Source organism: Neolamprologus brichardi, chromosome 22 (genome assembly GCF_056152115.1).
Source record: "Neolamprologus brichardi isolate AB-2024 chromosome 22, ASM5615211v1, whole genome shotgun sequence".
Lineage (NCBI taxonomy): Eukaryota > Metazoa > Chordata > Actinopteri > Cichliformes > Cichlidae > Neolamprologus > Neolamprologus brichardi.
Window position 1 is genome coordinate 33,085,300 of NC_142124.1, and position 24,753 is coordinate 33,110,052.

Genomic DNA, 24,753 nt, shown 5'->3' on the forward strand with positions numbered 1-24,753 from the left:
TGCTTTTTAAACAAACCAAAAGTAATTGGACAAATGTGGGTGATTCCTTCGTTATGCCATTAGCAATTAAGCAGGTAAAAGGCCTGCAGTTGATTTGAGGTGTGGTGTTTGCATTTGCACAACATGTGGTCAAAGGAGCTCTCCATGCAGGTGAAACAGGCCGTACTTAAACTGTGGAAACAGGAAAACTCATCTGAGAAATGGCTACAATATTAGGAGTGGCAAAATCTACAGTTTGGTGCATCCTGAGAAAGAAAGAAAGCACTGGTGAACTCAGCAACACAAAAAGACCTGGACGTCCACAGAAGACAGCAGTGGTGGATGATCACAGAATCAAACCCCATCACAACCAGGTGAACAACACTCTCCAGGAGAGGTAGCTGTATCGATGTCCAAGTCTAAATACAGAGGGTTCACTGCAACAACTCGTGACCACATCATCTGTAACACACAGTGTGATGGCTCGGGTGTGCGTGGCTGCCAGTGGCACTGGGACACTGGTGTCTATTAACGATGTGACAGAGGCAGCAGCATGAACTCTGAGGTGTTCAGAGACAGCCTGTCTGCTCACATCCAGCTAAACGCAGTCAAACTGAATGTTCCATAGTTCAGATGGACAATGACCCAAAACAACCCAGTTTATTGAAGCAAAACAGTGGGATACTCTTAAATGGCCAAGTCAGTCCCCTGATCCTAACCCAGCTGAGCATTTCACTTACTGAAGACTGAACCTGAGACAGAAAGGCCCACAAACAAACAGCAACTGAAAGCTGCTCAGTGACGGCCTGGCAGAGCAGGAGGAAACCATCATCTGGTGATGTCCATGAGTCCCAGACTTCAGGCTGTCAGTGTCAGCAAAGAGCTTTCAACCAAGTATTAAGTGAACATTTTACTTTCAGTAAAACTTTCAGACCCAGGTCGTTTCATTTTTCTGCAATCATTTTGTTCAACCCACTGAGTTACAGCTGAAAGTCCGCACTTCAGCTGCATCCAAGTTAATCAAAAATGCATTGTGGTGAATTACAGAACCAAAATCAGAAAAAGTTGTTACAGCTCCCTCCAAGTGTAATATGTAGGTGGCCCACGTTTCTCCATATAATGTACAATAAATACTTCTATCCATGACGGTAATGTTAGAAATATTGCTCCTGTAACAACATGCAAGAGAGAAGAAGATACTTTACCTGTGATGTTATGGACAGTTTCTTGGGTTGCTGCTGGTGGCACATGGAGGTCATTTGCTTCAGGACCTTCTCCTATGCAACATGACTAATGTTCTTTAAAGGCTGTATTTTAATCCAAACATTTTCCTAAAATAAACTCTTTCTTGTTTTTTTACTAAAACCTGAACATAATGTAAATTATTATAAGACTTTGTATCAGAAAAGCACCAAATGTAAACTACTGGCTCTCTGTCCTAGTAGCCTGTTTGCTGCCTCTTATTTGTCCTGCAGGTAAAAAGCACAGTGCTTGTTCCCTTACTTTTGTGGCTGTTTGATATCCACGTTTGTCCTGGAGTAGTTTCAAAGCAGACGGGTATTGTTAAGTACTTAGAGGGACTGTTTTGTTTAAACCACAGTAGAAACTTTCTTACTTGTGGAAGGTAAACTCTCTGTACATGTTGAATTGTATGTTCAGCTATAGACACATTAAATACTTAAATGCAAATGTACCTGTAGAGCGTAGTGTCTTTAGTTGTCTTTATTTTTACCAAATCGTCACCATATTGGGAGAAAAATGTTCACAGATCTGATTTTGGAAACAAAAATGTTCTTTGGACTGAATGTCAGCGTTTCACTGAGTCCTTCTGCAACAATCTCAGCACCTCTGGCTTGTTATTGGGAGACAGTATCTAAAATTTATTTTCATTACAAGGGTCACATCTGATTTAAAACGACCATAGCATAGCCCCCTCCCCCCACGGACGTTACCGCAGTCTCCGTGTAAGGATTCTCCGAGTGCCATTTTTCCCTGTTTTTGCTGCTAGAAGGCGAAAGTTGTGCTATTGCACATGTAAATACGTGTACGTGAACTAACATGATGTATTCAGTGATTCAGTGTGAGCCTACACCGCTGGAGTCGTGCTCAAATACCGAGCCGTGCCGTTCCAGTTGGTGGTGGTGACTCGGGGCTAATCCTCAGCGGCGCCACTTTAGAAAAACAGTCTCGCGGGCCAATCTAGGCGAACCAGACAGTTCGTGGCTAGCGGTCCTGCTGTGAGAACCACAGCGCGATTGGCCGAGAGGTGCGTGCCCTGTGACACCTGACCGCCGATTGGCTGCGGCGTGTCGAGACACTGACGCGCACGTCGTCTCCCAGCTATTGTTATTGTGGCGTGCACGAGAGGAAGGGGCAAGATGCACGAGGAGACAGTGGGTCTGATAAAGGGATGAAACAACTGAGAAACATCAAGCTAGCGCAGCAGAGCCGCTGAGAAACGCTGGCTTTCTCCACTACAGGAATTCACAGAGAAACCCCCCCGTGAACACAGCGAGACACTCAGATCTAACAAAAATCGCTATAAACACAAACGGCAGCTCTGGGCAGCAGACACAACACGCAGAGCTGTCGGAGTGCAACACTTGAGGCAATTGTCGAATAGCTTAGCGATCGTTCTGTCCAAGTTCTTCTCTACTTTGGCTGATGTGTAAGTAGAAATAGTTTCTCTATCTTTTATTCTATTTTTCGTCATTGCTGCTACGAAAACGTGAGGAAGAGTCAAGTTAGCTTGCTAAATTGTTGCTTTAAATCTGCAACAACTGCTCTTTCTACTGTCCCGTTTGGTACATACTGACCGGTGTCGTATCGTCCGTTTTCCGGTTCCAGTGTTCAAATATGTCCAATCTTATTGGTGAAGTTTAAGTGGGAAACGTAAATAACCTTCATATTTATATCTGTATTATATCAGCTGGGCATGTCGAGACAGCAGATTTCGGGATGTGCGGAATGTCACTGACTGGAATGAATGGCCTGGAAACTGTTCAGGTTTTGTTAAGCACACAGGACACGGTCAGTGTGGCGTGGCCGTGTCCATTCAGTTGTGATTTTGCATTGCGAGTATTAGATTGGTGCTCCTGTTTCATGAACAGCATGTTTAGGGAAGTGTGTGTGCGGGTAGGAAAGTATAGCAGTGACTAAAAGCAGCGGCTGCCTGTAGTCTTTCCATGAGTTAGGCTGTAGTAAAAGGCCGTATTACGTTACAATATCCTACCTTCTCCACACGCTTAGAAACTGTGCGCAGAACACACTGTGCATTTCATTTTAAAGCAATTAGCAGATTATTTCAAAGTTTGCATATGTGTTTGCAAAAAAGGTGCAAAGAAACATTCACAAAACTGTGCTGCACAGTTTTAAAGTCTGAACCTTGAGGTAATTCTATATGACTATATTTAGCTTTGTTACAAAATGCTGCATAACATTTACTTTCCTGTGTTGTTAAACTTCAGTCTGTAAAGTTGTAGGTCTTTTTTACCTTTGGTATCTTGCTTGGATCTCACTGTGGGAAGCGCCCTCTGGTGTGACCAGTCACGGTCTACGACAAACCAGTCACTTCAAGGACAGGGGGTCCCCAACCCCCTTTATTAGTGCCCACACCAGGCATTCCTTCTTCCCCATGAAGATCACTAGACCTCCTCAGTGGTCCCCGACCAAGTTTATCCACTGCTTGTTGATGTAGGTAGTCCATGAACGTGGGTTTTTCCGTTTCACAAATGTTACTACACTGGAGTTATGTTTTTTCGTCACAGTATATTGTTTTTAGTAAGCGGTTATAAAGCTAGCACCTCAAGTGAGCTTGTGACTGTGTCGCTATTGTTCGCTGTCAAAGCTGAGCATTAGTGGGTACGGCTCACATTGGATCCTCTCAGGGGAACGCCGGTGGTGGGAAGGTTAAGGATGTCGCATCCTGCCCTTGCCCAGCTGTTGTGGGTTGACTGTCTTGGGGAAACTACCCATCCCCTCTGCATCTGTATCGTGTCAGGCACACACTGACATCACTCCCTGAATCCTGGTCCTGGAGGCTGAATTTCCTCCTCTCTTCAAAGAGGGATGCAGAGAAGACAAGGGGGATGATGTTGACATGGATATCCTTGGAGACAAAAATGATGCCCAGGTGTCTGTAAGAAAGGAAAACATTGGCAGCTCATTAGACAACCACCGATGGAAGTTTTGGTGCATCCCACCCTCCACAGGGAGTTAGGAACTGTGGTGCTGCGGCTCAGTGGGCAGCACTCACAGAGATCCAGGCCCTGAGCACTCTGGGGCCACGTTTACTGTTCTCCCCAAGAAGCAGAGAGAGGAAGATGTTTTGCTGAAGTCCACTCTAATCTGCAACAGAGCATTAGGGCCAGATCAAAAAAAAAAAAAATCCAGATTAAACTTGAAATAGTATTTTGGAAAAAAGTGACATAACAATTGATACCACATCAATAAATCGAGTCGAGCCAAGTAGGCACTAGTGGAAAAGAGGCAAAGGAGTGCTGTCCTCTTTCCCCATGCCTGATTCACAATCACAATGCACACAGAGCCATGGTAAGTTAGTACATTAGCACTCTGATTAATGAGCACATCAGTGCAAACATCACAATTCCTTCACTTCTAATTAGGTGCAGCAGCAAAAAAAGCATGAATGAAGAAACAATGTTAGCTAGCTAGCTATATAGCATAAATACACTGATCAGTACGCTGCTGTGGCAGCTTGGATATGCCTCAGTTTGACCCAGCTTGGCAGTAAAAGTTACTTCACCTCTGAAACCAGAGTCTCCCTCAGTACCTTCATGCTGATTGGCCCGTGTTTATTGTGCTAAAAGGCGACTGTGCCAAGTCGGTGTCATGCAGCAGATTGATTTGATTTCTAATGAACTTTCATGCAGATGAAATCCATGAATCACATCAGGGAACTTTGCAATTATTTAAGTAAATGAATTAAACGGCTTGTTAAAACTTTGTTATTGTTGTTTAAAAGGAAAAAAGAATGCATGCCAAACCACATAATCATGAACCATCACATATGGTTTTGCATATTTCTGAGGTTTTATTGTAGTAATGATCACATACTTGATGATGATGATGAGGAAGCTGGGTGACGCACAACAGACCCATGGTTAGTACAGTAAAGGTCAGACAGAACCAGTGTCTGTGGCTGCCATCGTGCTTTTTAACACAAAGTGTCTAAAATGATGTAAATATATGAATTAATAATTAGTTGTTAATCACCTGAGCAGGTCCAATGATGGTGGAAGATGGTTTGCCTCCCAGTGCTGTCAGTGGGAGGCAAACCATCCTCCACCATCACAGAATCCTAAAAGCACCGAGACAGGAGCGTAGACACGGATTTCTGATGTCTGTGTGGATTTACTCAGTGCTAATGTGCTAATGTTTATTAAGATGAATAAAAGTTGAATGATTCAATTAAAGCCTCTGGCTTTGTGAAGATATCAGTCTGCACATTTGTGAATATTTTTCTGCAACTGCAAATTAAAAACACGTGTGAACAATGTCAAAATACAGTCGTCACATTTTATTTGACAAATGTTCACATTTTGCATCATATGTACCTTCATACCTCAGTGTGGCCTCACAGCTGGCTTTGCCTTTAGAGTGTGTTAACTTAAAGGCACTTGCAGTTTGTATTGCAGTGTTGGCATCAGAGACAAAGCTCAGTGAGTTGCGTGCATTATCTATCCACACTTCCTGTCTGCTCCCTAACCCTGCCTTCCTGCCATAGGTTAGTCTACCTATAGCTGCCCCACACTGGAGCTATTAGCATTTCACTCTTTTCCATTTGCTAATGAGCAGAGGTGGGAATCACCATACATCCCACGATACGATATTATCACAATACTTAACGCACGATACGATATTATTGCAATTTTTTAAAAATATTTTGCGATATTCAGATTCTGTACATAAAGGTAAACTTTATCAATATTCATTTTCTCTAATATCAAAGTCTCACACTCAGTCTTTCTCTCATTTCAGTTTTATTGTTGACAAACTGAACGGTTTGTATTACAGTCTAGTCCAACTTAACTGAATCAACCATCTGGTACAATTATAGCTATTCTGAACTATGCAGTTTATGAAAACTATGCAGCCCCTTCAGCAACTGAAGAATTTGAAAGTAAATTAAAACAAAATATAATTTTACATTAAATAAAAAAGTTTTAAACTTAATTAAAATAAAACATGTCTTAAATTAAAATAAGTAAACTGTCATGTTTATTGCTGCCAAAAACAAGTTAAACACATTTGGACAGTGAAGGAATGTCAGGATTCTTGCTCAGAAAAAAAACCTTTTTTGTAACAAAGTATCGATTTCTGCTGTCCCTGTATCGATACATTATTAGCAAACAAAATATCACGATACACAGTATCGATTTTTCCCCCCACCCCTACTAACGAGGCCAAAGGCAGCTTAATTCACTTTGTCCTGTCAAAGCGTTATGCTTGTATCCAGACGGGAATAAAGGATTTAGGAAGAGTAACCAGCTCTTTGTGGCCCGGCTGCCTCATGGAGCCTTTTCAACCCTCGGGCAGAAAAAGCTGATGTGGTGTTATCGTCAGTCAAGTCTGTGACTCAAGAATGAGGATGATCTGATATTGTCGTGTTGGTGTTGTTCCCAGATCATCATGAAAATGTTGTTCCAGGTCCAACATTGCAAGTGACCAATCACATTGTTGTGACGTTATTCTTTTGCGCACCAACCCATTCATGCATTTATGAAATTCCAATGTTGCAAGGACAATATCAGTTCCGCTTACCGTTTATTAAAGGGTTAGGGTCAGAGTTAGGGTCCGTTGATCGGCGGACAAAGGCGGTTTCTCGCAGCTTAAGTACAGTTTTTTGTTTTACAGCGGTTTTTCCCGAAGTCGCAAAAGTATGACATCACAACATTCTGATTGGTCACTTGCAATGTTGATCCTGGAACAACATTTAGTATGATGATCTGGGAACAACACCAACACGAGGATATCAGATCGTGCCAAGAATGAGGTGACATAGGATTTCAACATTTCTACCACAGTTGCGTCCACTGAAAATCTCAGATGAGTTTGAATTTCAGTGACCTCGACCTCAAGATCAAGGTCAGAGGTCAAGTTTTCTGAAAATCTTGTGAATGGGATAATTTGAGGAGGAGGCGGAGTAGCGGAGGCTCAGTGCTGTAGTGGTTAACAGTTCTTACTCACATTCATATTTGTAAACAATCCCAGTTCAGGACTGGGAGGAGCCAAAAACCCAGCCTGAGAAACACCTTCTTCATCTTTAGTGACTCTTGTGTACGTGACCTCACTAGGATCCACTAAGTGTTGGTGTTCTTGCTCCACGAACAGGGAACGATTCAGAGCTGGGCCATCATGATGCCAGTGAACTTTCTGGTCACTCATTGGTGGACCAACTTAATACCAGGTAAGCGACACAGGAATGATGCCATGTTTTAGCTGCCATCAACCTTAGATGTCTCTGCTTTTTGTCACATGCCTAGTAAGTAGAACAAATGTCCATTTTTGGCCCTGTGACAGCAGCATCATGTCAGTAAACCCACCAAGCAGCAACGATGCCTGCCTCAGCATCGTCCACAGCCTCATGTGCCACCGGCAGGGCGGCGAGAACGAGGGCTTTGCTAAGCGCGCCATCGAGAGTCTGGTGAAGAAGCTAAAGGAGAAGAAGGACGAGCTGGACTCTCTCATCACTGCTGTCACCACCAATGGTGTCCATCCCAGCAAGTGTGTGACCATCCAGAGGACTCTAGATGGACGGCTGCAGGTCAGTCCACCTCGATCACTGCTTTGATCTTCCTGTGCACGATTCATGTGTTTATCAATGATTTCACTTTTTTCACTTTTTCCTCGGCGGGTTAGAGTTGCTGTGGTCAGTATTCAACTGAAGTGCGACTCTATACACAATTATCAGTGCTTTGAGGTTTATTTGTGCAGCAGTCGTTTTGTTTAGGACTGACAGTGCGATTCAGATTCACTGTTTATCACATACAGCATGTAGGCATAAAAAATGACAATGTTAGTGTTACAACGTCACGAACTTTCTGCCAAAATCCTGATGTCTTTGTGCAACAACACTCTTTGTATCCTATTGGCTTTGTCTCGCTCTGCTTTGGGGAATCGTCCCACATTCACATTTCCTGCTTGGTTTGGTTTGACCTTGAAAGTTGTCGGTCTTGGTTTGAATGAAGCATCTACGAAGGGGCCGCTGCTGGCACTGTCGTCTCGTTGGACACTAAAGTGTTCAATTAGAACAAGAAAACAGACACAATTATTTCCAAAAACAGTGTTTTTCTTTATTTTAACCTCCTTGGACCTGCGTCCACATATGTGGACATCACATTTTGGGTTATTTAAACCAAAATACTCAATTTTGCTCTCCAAGGGCCGGATGTCCACTTACGAGGACGTTATGCTGCCACTGTTCTACTGAAATTTTAAACTGATATCCTCATATGTGGCTCTCATTCTTCTTAGAAACAAAAATCAGGTAATTCTTTGTTTTTACATTCATCGGGTGCCAATCAGCACAAATATCAAAGAGAAATTAAAATGCTGCTGTGGTAGAGTTCAGGTGTTACGAGGTTAAATATTGTATAATAAGACAAAACTGCAAAAGTAAGCACATTTTCTCCTCACTCTTAACTAACTGAAGCCTTTCGTTGAACTCCCAAATAAACAAATTGGTCCTCTCGTTCTGGACAGACACGTGGCAGCACCTCTGCTATAACTTTGTTCGTATTTAACAAAGTGAAAATGCAGACGTAAGCGTAGACCATCTTTGTTTTCTTTACGAATAACTCTCACTAACCCAACACAGTTTGTACTCTCTTGTTAGCTCAGCCAGGTCTGAACCGTAGTAAAGAGACCGCCGGCTAATATGTCGAGTTCCATGTTGATCTCTTGACTAGCTTTACTGTCTGGGTCAACTTTGCTAGCAGAGACAGAGAGAGGCGTTGAAAGGCTGCAACAGAACTTATTGTTTCAGAGGAAAACACGAACACGGTGTACAGTCGAGTCTTAACAGCTTACTCACAGCTGGGCTCGTCAGGCTCTCTGTTTGGCTGCAGTGGTTATTATTATATTTACATGCTTCCAGCTTTCTCGTCGGCAGCACTTCGTACTTTTTGATTCTTCCTCACGCTCACACACAATGGGAGAGGCGGTCCCACACGTTGTCCCTGCAGCACGGACTACACTGTGAATGAGGCTACGTTCTTAAAGGGCTCTGCCTGTAACACTCTGCCTTCATATTAAATTGCGGGCCGCAAGTAGGGGTGACGTGGGCTGCAAATGGTCCGCGGGCCGCGAGTTTGAGACCCCTGATCTACAGTAAGACAAAAGGATGGTCTCCGTCTACATGACTAATTACCTACTGATCTTTGCTACAATTTAAAAGCTGACCTTTATGTGAAAACCTGAACTGTCAGAAAATTCTGTGTTTTTTCATACAGTGTCATCAGCCACTTTATTAGGTACACCTATTCAGCTGTAAATCTACAGCAAACGTTTGGACAGCCTTGTTAATAGTCATTATTTTCCTGTATAAATCGTTGTTACAATAAAAAATGTCAGTTAAATATATCATAGAGGAGACACACACAGTGATGTTTATTGGATTTACAGAAAGTGTGCAAGAATTGTTTAATGTTCTCTGAAGAGCAGCAACACGGGGTCTCAAAACGACTCTCACATGACCTGAAGACAAAGATTGTTCAGCATCATGGTTTAGGGGAAGGACACAGAAAGCTGTCTCAGGGATTTAAGCCGTCGGTCTCCACAGTTAGGAACATATTGAGACAATGGACCACAGGCTCAGTTCAAGTTAAGGCTCGAAGTGGCAGACCGAGAAAAATCTCGGATAAACAGAAGCGACGGTGAGAACAGTCAGAGTCGACCCACAGACCAGCACCAAAGACCTGCAACATCATGTTGCAGCAGATGGAGTCGCTGTGCATCGTTCAACCATTCGGCGCACTTTACACGAGGAGATGCTGCATGTGAGAGTGATGCAGAGGAAGCCTTTGCTCCGCCCACAGCACAAACAGAGCCGCTAAAGCACATTTGGACAAACCAGCTTCATTCTGGAATAAGCTGCTGTGGACGGATGAAACTAAAACTGAGTTATTTGGGGATAACAAGGGGCGTTATGCATGGAGGAAAAGAACACAGCAAGAAAAACAACTGCTGCCTCCAGGAAAATATGGTGCTGGTTCCATCACGCTGTGGGGCTGTGTGGCCAGTGCAGGGACTGGGAATCCTATCAAAGCTGAGGGACACATGGATTCCACTCAGTATCAGCAGAATCTGGAGACCAATGTCCAGGAATCAGAGACAAAGCTGAACAGCGCCGGGGCTGGATCTTTCAACAAGACAACGACCCGAAACACTGCTCAAAATCCACTAAAGCTTTCATGCAGAGGAACAAGTACAACGTTCATCTCAGCCCAGACCTGAATATTATTGAACATCTATGGTGTGAGTTAAAGATGAGCGCCTTGAGGCGACATTTGTTGTGATTTGGTGCTATATAAATAAAATTGAATTGAATTGAATTAAAGAGAGCTGTCCATGCTCAGAAGCCATCAAACCTGAATGAACTAGAGATGTTTTGTAAAGAGGAACAGTCCAAAATACCTTCAACCATAATCCAGACTCTCATTGGAGCCTACAGGAAGTGTTTAGAGGCTGCAGTCGGTGGATCTACTAAATATTGATTTCATTTCTTTTTTTGTGGAGCCCAAATTTATGCACCTGCCTGATTTTGTTTAAACAGTTATTGCACACTTTCTGTGAATCCAATAAACTTCATTTCACGTCTCAAATATCACTGTGTGTGTCTCCTCTATGATATATTTAACTGACATTTTTTATTGTAACAACCAACGATTTATACAGGCAAATAATGACTATTAACAAGATTACCCAAACGTTTGCATCCCGCTGTATAATCAGCCAATGACATGACAGCAGCTGCATTTAGGTATGTGGCTAAGATGACCTGCAAGTTCAAACCAAGCATCAGAATGAGGCTAAGCGGTGATTAAAGGGACGTAACGTAACATGGCTGATGGTGTCCGATAGTTTTAGTATTTTAAAAACTTCCGAGCTTCTGGAACTTTCCTGCACAAACATCTCTGAGGATTTGGCAGAAACAACATGAAAGCACAGCTCCATCCTGCCTTACATCAGTGGTGTAGGCTGGTGGTGCTGCAGGTGGGGTCTTGTGGGGATATCTTCCTGGCACATGTGATGGACCGAGCAGTGAAGGAAACTTAGACACAGGTTAAAGTCCAAAAAAATATTTTTTATTTAACCCAACAACATAACTGGTTAAATCATGCAAAAAGAATCAAAATCTTGGGCTCATAAAAGAGGTCAAAATAAAAAAAACTCTACTCAAAGTTGACAACACTACTGATAACTCAAACAAACTGACCTCACTTAACGAGACAAAGGGGAAACTTAAATAGTGGCTGATCAGCCCACAAAAACAGGAGAAGGGGTAAAACACACAAACCTAACTAAACCTAACATAATGAACTCCAATTCCCCCCCATGGTCCCGAGTTATGGCACGAACCAATTTGCAGTCTTCCTTTAAAGCTGGCTCCGCCCCTTTTCCACCTCTTGGCTCCTTAATCAAGGGACTGGAGCAGCTGCAACTAAGGTAACTCAGAAAACAAAAGATTAATCACACATAACAGTGTAAACTATAATGTGCGCACTTATTTTAGAACGCAGTGTCATGTGGATATGTGAATTAACTCTAAACAAAAACCAGTTATCTATTGTCCTGTAAATTAATTCCTATATTTAAAGACAAATGTGACTGCGATGTTACTTATAAGCCTCTACACTAACATGCTGGGTATTACCACTGTGTGGCTGTAAGTGCAGCCATCACAGCACACTTTATGCCCCTTAGTAACAATCGAGCCTTGTGTAAACGTTTAAACAAGCCGACCATGTCCGGCCCTCCACAACCACAGTGGACACATCAATGCAAAGTGGCTGATGAGTGCGTATGCAGCAGTGGCTTCCCATCAAGGTAACCACGGCAAGCAGGGCTTGTGTGGTGAAATCTAACTTCACCTTGAAGTCTGGTGGCCATTGTCGGTAGGGCTGGGCGATACGGCCTAAAATTCATATCGTGATATAATTTGAAGCATGTGCTGTAACGATATATATCACAATATATTCTTTTCTTCTGTATAACGTATTTTCCACACTATAAGGCACACTTAAAATCCTTTAATTTTCTCAAAAATCGAGAGTGTGCCTTATGTATGAATTCTGGTTGTGCTTACTGACCTCAAACCGATTTTGGCAGAAATCTGTTAAAAATGTTTTAGTACAGCTTTGGTAAGCCGCACTGATGGATGGATTGTCAGAGCATTACGGCTGCCGTAGTGAGGAGCTTCGTGGAGTAATCTGGGTCCTAAACTCCGTCCACTTCAGGTCCCAAAGTCAAACGAACACTAAGAGTTAAAAACGGTCTAAATTATTTCATCTTTAATTAAATCATCAGCGTTGCTGCTTTACCAGGTGTAACAATTAAGTTTTAGAAGTTAACAGGAAGTTAGCTCGCTAGTTTCCACCTAAACATGATATAGCATGTTCTGACTGAGAGATTTTTGAAACTAATTCAAACGTACAGCTCTGCTACCACTTCCAACATAAATAAAGACAGAAAACTAAACAGCAGTGACGTTTGCAGGGATACTGAAGTTCGACTACCTGGTATATAATGTTGTGCTATGTGATTGCTAGCAACACAGCTATGTTAGCATAACATTAGCACAGTGAAGCTGGATATAATATTTTATAATTAATTATTAATTAATTAATTATATAAATATAATTAAAATACTGCAACAACATGGGAACAGAGCAGCTGCGAGACATCAACATTAATGAATCAATGTTACGGAAGTGGAGGAAGCGCAGTTTTTCGCTTTCCTCATATTTCAAAAGTGCTTCATCTCTTTGCTATGACTGTCGGCATAATTTGCAGATGATAATGGTTGTAGCCGCTGCGATGCTTTCGACCAAAACAGGCGCAGCTTGATGACATCATCAACATGCGCTATCGCGATAGAGCGGTATAGTCAAAATCTCTATCGTTGGCCAAATTTATATTGTTTCTATCGTATATCGTTTATATCGCCCACCCCTAATTGTCGGTGTAGCTTTATTTTGGGTGGTGTAGTGTTGAGGCCCAAAGCTGAGACAATAGGACTAAGATACGTGTTGAAGCTGCGCTCTGCTAATCTGTAGTGTTGTTGAAACGGTCCTGGGTAAATGCTGTCACTCAGACAGCAGTAACAGATCCACACACAATTCTCTGCTGTACGCAGGAAGTCAACAAAGGTTTTCCTGTTACGCTTCACAGCTTCCCTGTAGTAGCTCTGAAACAGGCTTCCTGGTTTAGACTGGAACTGCTGTAACGTTGCTTTGCTGTCTCTTCAGGTGGCGGGGAGGAAAGGCTTCCCTCATGTGATCTACGCACGGCTGTGGCGCTGGCCTGACCTCCACAAGAATGAACTAAAGCATGTCAAATTCTGCCAGTATGCTTTTGACCTCAAGTATGACAGCGTGTGCGTCAACCCCTACCATTATGAGAGGGTGGTGTCACCGGGCATCGGTAGGTCGACGCTTTACCTCAGCAGCTCTTACGTGGACTCCACGGTCTCCTTAACTGACATTATGACATCATGAATGATAGATATTGTTGTGATCAGTCAAAATGTTTCTCTTATTCTGTCCCTGTTCTCTAAAAGTTGGTCTCAGCCTTCAAAACACAGGTGAGTTCTGTTTCACACAAACACAGCATGAACATTTCCAATCCACACTGTAGTTGTGACAAAATACACTTAGTAAATATTTATGTTGTAACTGGGGAATTAGCCTCCTACCACCGTGTTTGTATCCATGTGAAATGAGCAGTCTATAAGGAGTCTCTGGTTGACACCACCTAACTAATGATATTGACAGATAGCTGCATGCGTGTTCTCATCATCCGTGTCACTCTGTGCTGTGGTCTCTGCTGTGCAGCCAATCAAACACTTCGAACTCTCAAACATCTCTCTGTAACAAGTGCAGAGAAGTCAAAAAACATTTACTCAACGATGACCGAAGCTCCTGAGAGGCTGGACTAAAATGACCCCGGGATCTGTGGGAAAGTCACACGTAGGGATGGGAATCAGTAAGAATGTAGCAATTCAAATTCCACTTGATGATTCAATTCCTTATTCTGATTGGCTCCCTCTGCCATCACTGCTTAATTCCTCCCAGGAGACAGTAATTTGAGTAATTTGTTCCACCAGTCGTTACGTTACTTTGTTGTCTGAACGGTGTCGTGAGCATTAGTGGAACAGATACGCGGGATCGACAGCCAATCGGACTGACAAGTCCAAGGAAATGAACTACTGGGAGCTGCTTCTCCATTCCAGTCATTTATGTTTTTACTTTACAGTTTATGGTCGATTCTCATGACAGTGATCTAGGGCTCCACGATTAGTCGACTATCAAAATCGTCGACGACTGATTTAATAGTCGACACGTCGTTTGAAGCTTTGTAAGATCCCAAAAGACGCAGGAATAAGTAGTAGGATTTAAGAGTGTAATAACGGACTGAAACAGAAGATGGCAGCACTGCATGTACAAGGATGCCAGCTGCCGTTAAACCCCGAAGAAGAAGAAGCTGTGTCCCAGAATTCATAGCGCAGCCCAGCTCAGTTTCCAACAATGGCGGCAGCTAGTTAGTTTTAATATTACTCTTATTATTCTTTCTGGGTCATAAAATAAACGTTTAACATATTTTCAGGCGAGAATATAGCTGTGTAAACCTCAAATATCTGCTCAGTTTATCAAGACACCACATATTTTCAAAAGCGCTCCAACGTTTTCGGAGACGTCTGTTAGCCACTAGCTCGATAGCTAGCCGGGGGCTAGGCTAACTAGAGCCGTGAGAACACCGGACTCCCGGCTAATCGTTTTCAAACCCACCGCTGTCTTTCGCTACTCAGGTTAAACATGATATATAAGTCACTTAGATAACTTAAAAATGTTATTGTTTGGCTTTTTTTTAGTATTTTATTTGTTCCTGAGTAAATCGGTTTGGCTGAGATTAAAGTTATAGTTTTTACACAGCTGAATAAACATCAAGCAGACAGCTGATTATCAGAAGTGTGAGATGCTCCAGAATATACTCCGGTGTCCTGTTATATTTTAGATAGCAAGGAGTTTATTAAACTTCACCAAAACAATCTGCAAACTTCATTAAAATTTAATAAACTATCATATTGTCTTTATTTTTAGTTAGCACATACCTTAAACACTTAAAGCTGTAAGCTAATGATAGTTATATAAGAGCAGATGTATGCTGGTGCAATAAGCTGTAGTTTTACGTCCAATGGATGATGATCTGATTAGTCGACTATCAAAATAATGGTTTGTGGCAGCCCTACAGTGATCAGAAGTATTACACATGAATGTTAAATCATGAATGTGGGCGTTCTCTCTCAATCAATTCTTATTACTAAACCAACATGTTTCATGACAAAAATCAAGTGTTAGTAAATGAAAGCAAAAACCAGCGTTACAGATTTGTTCGTGTGCTTTTGTCCCACATGTGCAGTGTCTCTGATAATTATGTCCCTTTGTGAAAAAAGAGCCCGGCAACACTCGACAGCATTGTTGTTTCTCTCATTTTATTCCTAATATCACAACTTTATTATTAAATGATGAGGAAACAAGCAGAGGAATATATATGTGTGTGATTCCCACGACACCAGTGGTCTTCTGTAGTGAACAGGCCCGTCTGTCAGAATATTAATTACATTCACATCATTGAAGGCTTTTGGTAGGTGACACCTTACATGTTTGATATGAACTCTTCGCACTCACACGTCCATCAGCATCAGATACAAATCAGTGCTGTGACTCTTGTCTGACCTCCTCCTGCCTCTCACAGCTGCGTCGAGTGGACTAATCAAAGAAGAATACATCCCTGATTGTATACAGATGGACCTTCCGCCTGGCATGCCTCTGTCCGACCACCAAGCAGCTCCAGACCACTATAGTCCCCTTCTGCCCCCTTCTGAACCCCATGGCCCCCCACCTGTTACCAGATACTCTAACCTGGCTGTGTCACCCAAAGGTCAGTTTGATGAACCTGTCAAAGTTCATATCTTGTCATGTGTACTTTTTTACACTGGGACTGCTCAAACTTTATATTAAGGGACGAGAAAGCTTCTTTGTATCTTTCCTACGCAGATAGTTGATAACAGCTGCAGTCACAGGTCCGATGTGCTCCTCTGTTTGTCTTCCAGTGCCTGCCTCTGGCTCCATGCTGCCACTGCAGGGCAGTCATGGTGATGGCTGTCTCCAAACTCCATCTCCACAGGCTCAAGTCATTCAACAACGACCTCAAAGCCCACCCCAGGTTTCCTCTCAGCAGCAGGCTGCCCAGCATCCCTCGCAGCACACCCACTCACAGCAACCCCCTCTACCTCCCTCTCATTTGAATAGACAGAACGGATACAGCAGCAATACGCAGTCTCAGACTCAGCCTTCATTCCACAGTGAGCTCACGCACTTCTTACAGATCAAAGCCTCTAAGTCCTGCTGCCAGATCAGCCAGTGATAAAAGAATCAAAAGCACTCGTTATCATTCATATTTGTCTCCGTGGGTTAGTGATGGACACGTTAGCTGTCCAATCTTTTCATGCATGTGCTCCTGAGCTCGACACTAAACAGTGTAAACACGATGCTGCTACAGACTGGAGGATTGTTGAGTTTCAAACATGCACTTAAACAGTAAACGTTGGATAAATATGTGAGTTCTAATCATTTTTAATTGGAAATAATATTTGTTATATGCAGGTTATAAATAAATAAGCAGTGCAAAGAACAAACAAAGGTGGTTCTGATGTCTTCTGCACGTTTAGCTAACGGATGTTTAGTAACTTAATCACTGGCTAATTTGACTTTTGCATACATTCGTGTCAAATTTGAGCGCATCATTTCAACAACACTGATCAGATTTTGCTTTCCTGTGACGCAGCTGTTTGGACAGGCAGTAGCACGGCCTCCTACACTCCCATTGGACCCCAGCAGGAAGGGCGCGGTCACCAACAGCCTCCTCTGCATCTTCCAAACCATCACTGTAAGAAATGCTTCACAATGTGTCCCTGCTCTGATCACTGATGCTCTGATATTTGAATGCACTGCTGTGATACCTGACACCGTGTGCACAGTCACATGCACAAAAACTCACATTTCAAATGTGCTGTGCTTGAATGTTTGGGGAGGGGGAGGGGTTTGCTCACAATCAATAACTTAAATCAAAAAATAATGTGATGTAACAGGAAGTAACTATTTTCTGCATGACTTTAGGAGTTTTTTTTTACTGTCCTGATATGTAAAATATTCAAATTGCAAGAACCATGATTGTATGTTCAGTTCACGTTCAGCACTTCTGTCATCATGTTTTTGTATATTTGTGTGTTTATTGTCATGCACACACCCCGGACAGCCACACGTCTCAGCGTAAGGTCGAGTGTGGAAACGTCACAGACTGCCACTCCAGACTAATGTACTCATCTTTTTGCTTTTTAGGGTCTCAGCATCACAGCTCAACCTCTTTCCCTCCTTCAGGGTCCAGTCATTCAGGTTAGACACCATTTGTCAATATGAACACTGCTGTTTACTAATAATATTACCATGGTTACATACGGATACTTTTTTACTTTTCTGATGCTCGTCTTTTGTCAGTTTGACATCTTAGCTGTTGTTTTTTGTCCACTGCAGTTTTTCAGTTTCTCTGGTTGTAATGGTCACCAGAGGTGTGGACTCAAGTCACATGACTTGGACTCGAGTCATTAATTTTATGACTTTAGACTTGACTTGAAAAAATGTTCTAAGACTTGTGACTTGACTTGGACTTTTACGCCAATGACCTGGGACTTGAATTGGACTTGAACCGGTTTACTTGAAAAGACTTGATATTTCACCCCAAATGTAACATTTAACACACATATTATATAGAAAGTGTGCACCATTAATTCAATTCATTTATTCAAACCACACTCCGTACGTATGTGTGCATTAGCTGCAGCACAGCCAATCAAATTAACTAGATTTTTTTTTTAAAAAAGAAAAAAAAACGCTCAAAAATGCTGCAAGGAGTTATTTTTTTCAGGTACATAAACTATGAAGTAGTCAACAAAAAAACGAAATGCAACATGCAAAACATGCAAAACATGCAAGCAGAGAATCACAGACAGATGGAACAACTTCAACTTTCTCCGACAGTTGAAGTTGCATAAAGAACGGTAGGTGGTGCTTCTCTTTTGCTACGATGAGATAGCTGACTTCATCTAACTTTGTGATGTCAACTAACTTTGATGTGTGTGATATTTTTGTCATGCTATTTTAAAGCCGGTCCCACAAGCGCATCCAAGAATAACATGCAGCTTATCTCAGAACTGTCGGTGAAAATTATTCTTGGAGTTTAATTGAGCTGCATTTTATAGAGGTGTGTATATTTTCCAAGTTCACTATTTCGTCATGTGTTGAGAAAAACAGAGATTTTAAAATCACATAGTCTAATATTTACATTTAGCATAACTGCAACATTTTTTTCCGTTTTTTTTTTTTTTTTCTTTTTTTTTCTTTTTTTTAAAGACTCGAAAGGACTTGAAATTCAAAGTTTCAGACTTGTGACTTTACTCAGACTTCTACACCAGTGACTTGAGACTCGACTCTGACTTGCCTGACATTACTTGAGACTTGCAAAACAATGACTTGGTCCCACCTCTGATGGTCACTGTAAGATGGACACACACACACACACACACCAGTTCAACTTTCATATGCACAGCTCCACAGTCTCTCGACTGTGATTGGTCCAAATGCACCGCCTGTGCCCTCCCCTGCAGCTGAGCCAGGGACCCCCACAGTCACTTGCTTTGTCCAAATGAAATTTTAACACAAAAATAAGGCTTTTTCCTAATTACTGAACTACATGGACGTCATAGAAATTCTAGATTCTGATCTTGTGGACCAGTCTCTCTACCTCATATTGTCACAATATAATTTCAGAGCTCTCAGGGCTGTGGGCTTGTACGTTGAATATCTGTCTTTAGAGTTTCTCACAGAGTAACAGAAGCTGATGATGTGTTTTACTTACATGTGGCTGATTTTCACGCATATTAAACGTCTATTAACACATCTCCACTTCTTATTTGTCCAAATCCTTTTTGAGTCGTGCACGTCACAAACAGATCGTCTGTTTTCTTGACTTTGTTATGAACATTTTTTGCTCGTATTGCAGGACCAGAGTTTTGGTGCTCTGTCTCCTACTTTGAAATGGACGTTCAGGTGGGCGAGATGTTCAAGGTGCCTTCCAGCTGCCCGATAGTGACTGTGGATGGTTATGTCGACCCGTCAGGAGGTGATCGCTTCTGCCTCGGCCAGCTGAGTAACGTCCATCGCACAGATGCAAGTGAGAGAGCCAGGTGTGTTGACGCAGACACACAAACTGTGGAATGACTTTTCGAATATTTAGCAAAGAACATCACCCTTCAGTTTTATTTATACAAATCACAACATCAGTCGCCTCGTGGCACTTTCTATTGTAAGACCTTACAGTAATACAGAAAAACCAGAGGAAACACCAACAATCGCATGACCCTACATGGACACGTGCTTTAGCAACAGTGGGAAGGAAAAACTCCCTTTTAACAGGAAGAAACCTCCAGAACCAGGCTCAGGGAGGGGCGGGGCCATCTGCTGCGACCACATGATGGGAGAACGACAGGTAGATTAGAAAAGTGTTATAAGAACCAGTCCATTTACCAGTCCTTGGGACTGAGTTTTCCAGACTACTAAATATAACCCAGTTTGTTACCAAGTGCACCGATTTAGAGGGAAGCTACAGGGATGTCTGTACGATGCCGGGTTTTCTTAAATGAGGGGAGCTACAGGGATGTAGGAGTGGGCGAATCCCCTCGGCCATTGGCTCCACCTGAACTCTGCACAGTACCCGTAGGATCAGAGATTCGGACTTTTAAACAGAAGCTGACCCTGACTTCCTGTTTTGGGGTGCTGCTTCCACAGATCCACACTTTTGGCCTCTGATGGTTAGTTAACCGCCCGTACTGATCTGGCGTCGGCTTCAGCCAACACTAGTTGAATAAGCAGATAAAAATGTTTTCTCGTGGAAGTATTTGGTGATAACAATGACACTAAGACATAGGGGTGGGCGATATATATGATAGAAACGATATAAATTTGGCCACCGATAGAGATTTTGACTATACCGCTCTATCACGATAGCGCATGTTGATGATGTCATCAAGCTGCGCCTGTTTTGGTCGAAAGCATTGCAGCGGCTAAAACCATTATCATCTGCAAATTATGGCGGGCGACAGTCATAGCAAAGAGATGAAGCACTTTTGAAATATGGGGAAAGCCAAAAACTGCGCTTCCTCCACTTCCGTAACATTGATTCATTAATGTTGAATTCTCTCGCAGCTGCTCTGTTCCCATGTTGTTGCAGTATATTGAAAACTAACCTCGTATTGTGGATGAATAATCTCAGTTGTTCTCCTGACTGAAGTTTGGCCCGTGTGATTGCATTTGTCTCTAACCACCAGAATCCCTCACGTTAACTTTTATCGAGTGGAAAAAAGTTGGCGTTCATCCTCCAGCGTCACTGTGCTAATGCTATGCTAACATAGCTGTGTTGCTAGCAATCACGTAGCACAACATTATATACCAGCTAGCCCAACTTCAGTAACCCTGCAAACGTCACTGCTGTTTAGTTTTCTGTCTTCATTTATGTTGGAAGTGATAGCAGAGCTGTACGTTTGAATTAGCTTCAAAAATCTCTCAGTCAGAACATGGTATGAAATGTTTAGGTGGAAGCTAGCGAGCTAACTTCCTGTTAACTTCTAACTCCGTTAAATTTAATAACTTCTGTTTTCATGGATGTTAAACTTAATTGTTACACCTGGTAAAGCAGCAACGCTGATGATTTTATTGAAGATTAAAGAATTTAGACCGTTTTTAACTCTTAGTGTTCGTTTGACTTTGGGACCTGAATCTGACGGAGTTTAGGACCCAGATTACGCCGCGAAGCTCCTCACTACGGCAGCCGTAATGCTCTGACAATCCATCAAAACATTTTTTAACAGATTTCTGCCAAAATCGGTCGAGGTCAGTAAGCACAACCAGAATTCATACATAAGGCACACTCTTGATTTTTGAGAAAATTAAAGGATTTTAAGTCCTTATAGTGTGGAAAATATGTTATACAGAAGAAAAGAATATATCGTGATATATATCGTTACCACACATGCTTCAAATTATATCGCGATATGAATTTTAGGCCATATCGCCCAGCCCTACTAAGACATTTTTCAAAATAAACACAAAAGGTTTTGACTTTATTTTCATTGCATTATTTCCCTGCACACTGTTTCCCTGTGTTCCAGGCTACACATAGGCAAAGGTGTGCAGCTGGAGTGTCGTGGTGAGGGGGATGTGTGGATGCGCTGTATGAGCGACCATGCTGTGTTTGTACAGAGCTACTACCTCGATCGGGAAGCGGGCCGGGCACCAGGTGATGCTGTGCACAAGATCTACCCTGGAGCCTACATCAAGGTACAAATCCAGCTCACTCGCATCATTCATATGTTACTGTGAACACTGTGAGCAGCACTGGGTTTATAGGTGACACTGGCCACAGGAACACTGCACCAAACACTTAACCTGCTCAGCTCCATTTTATTATCACACATATTTATTACCAACAGTTGCCTCGAGGCACTTTTTTAAGACCCTACAATAAAACAAGGATGCCAACAATCAGTGACACCCACTGAGCATGCACTTGGTGACAGTGGGAAAGAAAAACTCCCTTTTCACAGGAAGTAACCAGCCAGACTCAGGGAGGGGCGGGCATCTGCTGTGACTGGGGGCAATGGGAGGAAAGTGAAGCAGTATTCATGAGTTTCATGCCTCAGGTGGTTTGCTGTTACAGTGTTCACCAGTTGTGTCTCGGTCAGGTGTTCGACCTACGGCAGTGCCACAGACAGATGCAGCAGCAGGCCGCCACGGCTCAAGCTGCAGCTGCTGCACAGGCAGCCGCCGTCTCAGGAAACATTCCTGGTCCAGGCAGCGTCGGAGGGATTGCACCTGCAGTTAGTAAGTGCTGAGACACGCACGACACTCTCATGATGGGAAAAAACAACGTTTAAATATACTAAGAATCTACTAATTCATTCACAATGACTGAGTACAGCCAAACACCAGCAGGTGGAAATGTCCTAATATGGTCTCTGATATTAACCCCGCCCCCTCCCTGTTCACTCACAGGTCTCTCTGCAGCAGCAGGCATTGGTGTCGATGACCTGAGGCGACTCTGTATCTTGCGGCTCAGCTTCGTGAAAGGCTGGGGGCCGGACTACCCCCGTCAGAGCATCAAACACACGCCCTGCTGGGTGGAGGTCCACCTGCACCGTGCCCTGCAGCTTCTGGATGAGGTGTTGCACACTATGCCACTGACTGACCCGGGGCCGGCCAATTGAGAGCCCTCAGCAGTCCGGATTCTTTGAATGTGCACACATCAGACACACGGTTGCTTCTTTGTTTCTTCTTCTAAAGGATTTCTCCAGCAAGTCAGTCAGAAACCATCAACAACCAATCATGCTTGTAGCAATCACTCATGCTTTTTGAAACGCACACACACACTGTAACCAAAAGGTCTGTCCAGACACACATGTGCTGATGTCTTTGGGATTTTCTAACGCTTTAGTCCTAAGAATCTAAAGTCAAGGCAGGCGACATTCGAACCCACCAGTAGAGAAATCCAGGGATTTGTTTCAGATATTCAATTCTCCGATATGCAAGTTGGATTTCTTCTTGTAGGAGTGTTCTGCACATTCACTCATGGAATATAAACAGATGTTTAAAAATCCAGCACCTCAGACAGGAAACTGCATACCTCTGGAAAATGCTGAACACATTACACTTCTTTATGTCTCATTGACGTCAGAGCTGTAGAAGTATGGATTAAGGAGACCGGTGTTGTTCCATCTGCTCTTCACTCTACGTTGGTTTATATTATTACTATATTATTTTTGTACCAAAAGACGAAAAAGCCCAAAACATTTAGCTTTAACGCCGTGTTGTTGTACTTTGTAATGAAACAGTGCTACTCTGTATGTAACCAAATGGTTGATATAACTCATGAAAGCCAGATTACCTCATAAGTACAGTGCAGAGTCACAGCTGGAGTCGGTCTGTGACTCGGTACCAAAACTAACAGGTCGGCCGATCAGATCCTGACGGCAACATTTAGTTTCACGGCAGAGTGAATCGTAAGACGCGACTAACTTCTCCCACGCAGAGACAGAAACCCAGACAGTGTTTGCATGGTCAGACTCAGCATCCAGCACCGGTCTGTACATTTGACACCAGTGCCTTTCTGTCCTCTGAGTGACCGCAGCAGTTTACTTGAACTCTGACTGGTTGTGTGCACGAGTTCTGGTCGGGAAGCTGATTGAAATCATTCGGCCCAGTCTGGGTCGTAGTCGAAGCCACGACTGCAGGCTGCATTCGCCCATTTACACATATTATTATAGCACTTTATCACACCAGTGGATCCGTCACAGCAGTTTAGGGTTAAACGTCTCGCCGAGGACACTTTGGCTACGTTCACACTGCAGGCGAAAGCGCATCAAATCCGATTTTTCTGACCCTCTGCGACCCATCTATCCGATCATGGATGACAGTGTGAACGGCACAAATCCGATATTTTCAAATCCGATCTGGGTCACTTTCGTATGTGGTACTGAATCCGTTACATATCCGATGTTTTAGAAAGCTGCTGTTTGATGGTCATGTCGCATTAAATCCGTCTTTTACGTCACCGACACAAGACAGACGCCGATTATCAGCGCCGGAGAAGACATCGCGAACACTTCCATCCAGTGAAACTGTTGGGAAGACAACGTTGGAGAGACGTGAACATTTTATTTCAATTCAATTCAATTTTATTTATATAGCGCCAAATCACAACAAAAGTCGCCTCAAGGCGCTTCATAGATACAGAGAAAAACCCAACAATCATATGACCCCCTATGAGCAGCACTTTGGCGACAGTGGGAAGGAAAAACTCCCTTTTAACAGGAAGAAACCTCCAGCAGAACCAGGCTCAGGGAGGGGCGGAGCCATCTGCTGTGATTGGTTGGGGTGAGAGAAGGAAGACAGGATAAAGACATGCTGTGGAAGAGAGACAGAGGTTAATAACAGATATTTATATATTTGTACTGTATAATCTGCAGATTCTGACAGAAATCTGTAACTATCCTTTGAAGCACCGCTCCTCTGAAACAGCAATAAGGATCATTATTAGGTTATTTACATTATTATGTAAATAACAAAATAACTTAAGTCTTTATATTAAGACCATCAGTCAAACAATACTGTTGGTCTGGGTCTAAACAGAGCGCGCTGTGTGTGATGTCTTCTTTTGCGCATGCGGCCGCTGTGAGCGTTCACACTAGAGCGCGTTTGCTGTCGCATTTTTGTTGTAGTGTGAACGAGCAGACAAAAAAAAATCAGATTTGATCCAAAAATCTGAATTGAGCATCAAGACCTGCAGAGTGAACGTAGCGTTCGGCGCGTAGATAAACCTGAAGCACTGACCCGACCAGTAGACAATCTGCTCGACCTCCTGAGC

General features: G+C 42.9%; 1 protein-coding gene across 4 annotated transcripts; it reads left to right on the forward strand.

Moving 5' to 3' along the window:
- Positions 1-2,346: 2,346 nt before the first annotated feature.
- Positions 2,347-24,472, forward strand: smad10a (SMAD family member 10a). 4 transcript variants are annotated; one of them, XM_087834908.1, is made up of 13 exons: positions 2,347-2,647; positions 7,333-7,408; positions 7,522-7,765; positions 13,470-13,644; positions 13,781-13,804; positions 15,976-16,161; positions 16,334-16,585; positions 17,068-17,169; positions 17,622-17,675; positions 19,339-19,522; positions 21,503-21,671; positions 22,061-22,214; positions 22,386-24,472. In XM_087834908.1, the coding sequence occupies exons 1-13, from the start codon at positions 2,644-2,646 to the stop codon at positions 22,595-22,597; spliced, it is 1,836 nt and encodes a 611-aa protein (XP_087691034.1). In that variant the 5' UTR covers positions 2,347-2,643; the 3' UTR covers positions 22,598-24,472. The 4 variants fall into 4 exon arrangements, with proteins under 4 accessions (XP_087691034.1, XP_087691036.1, XP_087691035.1 ...); XM_087834910.1 differs by having other exon boundaries at positions 22,076-22,214; XM_087834909.1 differs by having other exon boundaries at positions 7,525-7,765.
- Positions 24,473-24,753: the final 281 nt, after the last annotated feature.